Below are 5,511 nucleotides of genomic sequence, written 5' to 3' on the forward strand. Positions count from 1 at the left end.
TGTGGTGGTGGCTCGGCAAAGAACGATCCGGACAAATTAATATGATTAGTTATAGAATCAACATATGCACCTTTGAACAAATCAGAATATGTGATATTATGCTTAATAAATTAAATTCTTTAAAGTTTTTATTCTTCCGCTGTTATAACTAAAGCATGTACGTAAGTAGTATAAGAACGTAGCGCCGCCTTTGATTGGGTAAGAAGGGGGGCGTTACACAAACAACACTAGCAAAGCATCAAGTAATTTGTGAACCCCAGACAACTATTTTAGATAGATTATGCAGAGGTTATTATATCTTGTTTTGAATTCTATGACAATAAATCATAAAAGTACATTAAGTGAGACTGGCACATTAGTGATGCTTGATAAGAGAACTAACAAATTGGTCCAGGCGTTGCCCCTTCAGTCATCACCAATTCATGTTAATAATATGGATGGCCTAACAGCCAGAGGAAAACAACTAAGCAACTTAAAATGTATATTGGGCTTTATCCATGAAAAAACCTGTCATTTGTTAATTTACGAGGCTGTTCAATCTCAATCTTATTAGTTAACAATCAGACAGGCATTTTAAGTCAGTAAAGAGAAAATTTTAACTTCAACTATTTCAGTGGCCACAAGTGTATAACAGTGAGGAAAAAAAACACTAGACATTCTTTTTTTTACTCAAACACTAACATCCTGTAAAAATATGACCTTTGATTACTAATCATAGAATCAATACTAGTAAATTACAAATACAAGACAATGCCCCCTTGCTATCCCTTTCAGTTTCCTCAACTCCGAGAGGGCTCCGATTCAGTACACTAGTAAACTAACAGATACAAAATCATGAAACATCACATTTAGTAAGCAACCATTAGCTATGTTGTTTCAATACATTTTAGTAAAATTGAAGTAGCTATAACTTTCACACCAGCATCCCTCTAGGAATACTTGATGAGCAGCATCCCTCTAGGAATACTTGATGAGCATCATTTGTTGTATCAGTAGACAAAGATATGTTAAAAGTTATAGCTGCAATCTATGATATCCTGAATAGCGAACATTATCTATACCTGTGAAAATTCACTAATTTAAAAGAAAAATATATATATATACACTATTGGATGTCATAACTAATGCACATTGCACACCAAGTAAATGTTGTCAACTTGGATTGGAAGTTTTTCATTTGAATAAGCAAAATTAAAGCATAAGTACAGAATTGGTGAAAATATGAAACAAGACATCAACAAATCAGTGTATCATCAGAACCACAGGTATTTGAGAAGGGTTTCAACATGCATATGAATTATCCAAGCTAAAGTGCAGAGAATAAAATAAATAAACAGTGGTATGATAAAAATAAATAAGATTTTCATTCTCATTCAAGAGAAGGCGAAGGAAATGCTTCGGCATACAACACCAACAATAATTTTAACATACAGAATACTGGCCAACCCTCCAAAGAAGAATGATTCAAACAAATACAAGCCAGCCTAATTTGATACTTCCAAAACCCTCTACCCACCTCAAAATGCAGCTAGCCTGCTACAAAATATCTCCCTGCCTTTCCTGTATCTGACAAAGGTGAATCTGTTACAATCAGTTTAAGATCCGTCATAAATGCCAATTCATGGATAATAACTAGAAAAATGGGGTAAACAATGTAAGAAGGCAATAAAGATCTTTGTTTTACTTTCTTTTCTCTTTGATTCTTCCCTTTAACCTCCTCATTACCAGCAGATTGCAGTACTAGAGATAAATAAGCTAACGAATGTAGAGATTCATCAGTAGTACTTAGGTAGAACCGATCTAATCCTAGCAGAACGTACAGTGTTGGAAGTACAGATCAAGCATGGGTGTCACCCTTTCGGTTTTCTCCAGAACCATCGATTTGCTCAAGAAGCTTTCCAGCCTCCTCATCCGCCCGGGCAGCCTTTTTCTGCGCTTCCTTGGCCTTGAGCGCCTGCAGCTTGACGTGGTTGTAGTAAGCGACCCCGAGGAAGGCAATTGCGTAACCAAAGAGGTTAATAGGTGTCACTGTATCCCGAATCACGGACCAGGAGAAGGCGATGAGGAGCCAGTCCTTGACGACTCCGGCGATGTTCATGGTGAGTGCGGAGGTTTTTCCGACCAGGAGGAAAACAGCCAGATTCAGAGCGAAGGCACAGAAGGAGTTGGTGCCGAAGATGAGGAGATCAGGGCGGAGGGAAGCCACGGAGCGTGCGCGGAGGACAGGAAGCTCGACAACGGACCAGGGAACGAGGAGGAAAGCGAAACAGCAGGGAGCAACATAGTACAGAGAAGTGATTGGGTTGAGCGAGATTCCCTTGGATGTGAGCAGGATCTGGATGAGGACAAGTCGGGTGGCCTCGAAGGCGACGGCGCTGAGCTGGAGACCGACGCCGGTAGCATTGAAGCGGGCCTCGCCGTAGGCAGCGATCGCAACGCCGAAGGAAATGGAGAGCATGTTGAGCATGGAGGAACTCTGAAAAATCTCCTTTTTAAACAGTATGCCAATAGAGTAGACGGCGACAGGCATGAGCGCCTTGAGCATCTGGATGAAGGAGACGGAGAGGTAGATGTAGGCGGAGTTCGAGAACCAGAGGGAGAGGGAGTATAGGGCGCCGATGGGGACGATGGAGGAGAAGTAGAGCGCCCGGGACATGGCCGGGGAGGACGGCGGATCAACGAGGCGGAAGACGCGAACGAGGAGAAAGGCGAGAGTGGAGCAGAAGGCCATATGGATCATGGTGAGCGAAATGGGGAAGGGCCATCCGTACATCTTTGGATCCAAGATGTACTTGTTGTAAACGATGACGGTGAAGCTGAGGAATATCCAGATCGCGACGTAGGCGTACGAGAGCAGCACCTTCCTCAGCACTCCGTCGGCCACCGCCCCTCCATCACCGCCGCCGCCGCTTCCCTCACGACCCATTCTAACGACGCTCCCCTTCTCCGCCTCCTCGTAGTATCGCCCCGATCAATTGGACTCCACGACGCAGATCTGGAAGGAGGACGAAGAGCTAGACCCGATTATAAAAGCTGGCCACAAATTTTCATGAGACAGGAAAATGTTAAGATACCCCCTTAGAGTTTATAAAAGTGGCGGCCTGGGATTATATAACAAACGAGGGCTGCGTAGGAAAATAAGGGAAAAGACAAAATCCGGGGGGATATTGCAAAATTTCTCCGTCGTGCCACGAGGGTTAATCACACCGACACGCGGTTGACGGAGCCAAGACGTCCACTTCCCGAGTCCCCACACGACCCGTTTCCCATTTTTTTTTTTTTTTATTTTCTGTTGTACGAGATGATTATGTATAATTTTTGAGTGAGTATTTATAAAATATATTAACAGTAGTAAAATAAAATTAATTTTAAAATGAAAAATAGGATAAGAGACTGCTTTGATATTTATAAAACTGAAATACCTTTTTGGAAAGGAAAGTCTTTTTAATTTTTACCTTTTTTTAATTGGATTGTAGTGAATTGAATTTGTTTTTCTTCTTCCTCGAAATCAACGTGCTACCTAACTGGGCCATGGAAGTCAAGCAACTCCACTACCAACTCTCTTAACTTATTTAGGTCTGTGATGGGGAGTGTTCGGCTTGACTTGAGGCGACAAAGTCCGAGGTGAAAACATAAAGAGAGAATTTTTATTGCCTCCCTATAAATTACTCTGTTGGGTGTTTTTGTAAATAGTAAAATACAAAGGATATTTTGATAAAATTCATAAGCATAAGGATAAATAATAATAATAATAATAATAATAATTATTATTATTATTATTGATCCGGCGGTAAGAATGGGGGACCCACTTCCTGAAGGGTCCCAGCCTGAGGACGGATGGAGGGCTGACTAAGCGGGTAATGGCCACACAACATGAAAGGTGTCCGAGCGAGCGGAGATAACCCACCAGACTTGATTTCCGACGCCAAGGGGAGGACCAATGGTCGAGCGGTGTCCGCCTACTGAACCAAGGGTCGAGCTGTTGTCCGCTCGCCGTGATAAGGGCGGGATATAGGTTAGCCGAGCTGCCTATTCGCTCGCTCGGATATGGGATGTCAAAGAAGACATGTCTCAAGATTATGCCGCATACAAGATTTCACGATAGAGGGTCTTGTCGCCACATCATGGAGAGGTTGATACAATAGCGGTATTGCCTTATGGATGCCCTTCTGAGACCCATACCGGCATGGTCGAAAGCGGTGATTGCTTTGATTGGCGCGCCTGTGCTCCTTCGAGAAGTCTATATAAGGTCTCCATTTCTTCACCGGAGGTACGCGTCTCAATCTAAGCCACCTTCTTCCTCGACTGAAAGCTGCCGGAGGGCCGTCACCGGACACCCTCCCCCGGTTTTGTTGCAGGTTCGCCGGAGCACTCGAGGATCCAGCAGGGAGCACCACATCCCCAGCGTCCGTTGACTCCTGGTTCGGACAGGATCAATTTGGCGCCGTCTGTGGGAACGCACCTGCATCCGAGCAGAGGCAATGGACGAGGCTGGAAGACTACATACCGTGGCACTCTCACAAGAAGAGTTTGACGCTATAGTCGAGGCGAGGGCAGCCAAGATAGTGGCGCAGCAAAAGGAGAAAGCACAGGCTGAGCGAGCGCAACAGTAAACAACCTCGGCTTCAGCAGGCCAGGCGGCGCAAGCAGACCGCCCGGAATATGTTTCAACAGGAGGGTTCCCTCAGGCACTCTTCCGTACTCCCCCAGAAATCGCGCCCGCTCACGGGGAGCAAGGATCTTCATCTGATGAGCCTCCCGTTCGGGATCATAGGAAGGGCAAAGCTCCCCGAGCGAACGCACCGCCCGATCAGGTTCACCGACAGTTCTTTGAAGCCATACATCGGGATCCGTTACCAAAATACTATACACCACCGCCGATCGGAGCTTACAATGGGACGACCGACCCCGACGATCATTTGGGGAAGTTCGACAGCATCGCCACCTTGCATCAAGATTCACGACGAAGTGCCGAGTATTTCACCACTCTATCTGAACCGCACATAGGTGGTTTCTTGAGGTTGCCGGACGGCCTATCACTAGTTTCCGTGAGTTCCGAACCAGATTTCTCCATCACTATGCGAGCAAATGACGTTATCAAAGGACAAGCGCCACTGCTCACCATCAAACAAGAACCAAGAGAATCTCTCCGCATATATACAATGATTTAATCGTGTAGCGGACATCCCCACGCCCACCCTGAGACAATGGTAAACGCCCACGCAAGGCCTCGTGGAAGGGACTTCTTCCGAGCGCTCATTCGCAAACCGCCCGAGACTACGACCACATGCTACACCGGCGAATGAGTATATAAACGTGGAAGAGGCGGAGGTCGCCCGACGGAAGGGAACTCATGCCGAACGTCGGCCCATGCCGAACGGAAGCAGCCCACGCCCATCAACCACCAAGAGGACCAAGAGTTGAGGCATCCCGCACATCATGCGAAGTCCCCGGTGGTACAAGAGGTAGCGGCCGAGCGGTTAAAGATGAAGAAAAAGAGGGTATGGACCC

The 5,511-nt window shown here is 45.7% G+C and overlaps 1 protein-coding gene across 1 annotated transcript; it reads right to left on the reverse strand.

Annotated features, from left to right (window-relative positions):
- Positions 1-1,342: 1,342 nt before the first annotated feature.
- On the reverse strand, positions 1,343-3,008 carry LOC121969198 (probable sugar phosphate/phosphate translocator At5g25400). Its single transcript, XM_042519154.1, has one exon. It carries the CDS (start codon positions 2,924-2,926, stop codon positions 1,838-1,840), a length of 1,089 nt encoding a protein of 362 aa, XP_042375088.1. The 5' UTR covers positions 2,927-3,008; the 3' UTR covers positions 1,343-1,837.
- Between the last annotated feature and the right edge of the window lie 2,503 nt (positions 3,009-5,511).

This window comes from Zingiber officinale, chromosome 4A (assembly GCF_018446385.1).
Source record: "Zingiber officinale cultivar Zhangliang chromosome 4A, Zo_v1.1, whole genome shotgun sequence".
Lineage (NCBI taxonomy): Eukaryota > Viridiplantae > Streptophyta > Magnoliopsida > Zingiberales > Zingiberaceae > Zingiber > Zingiber officinale.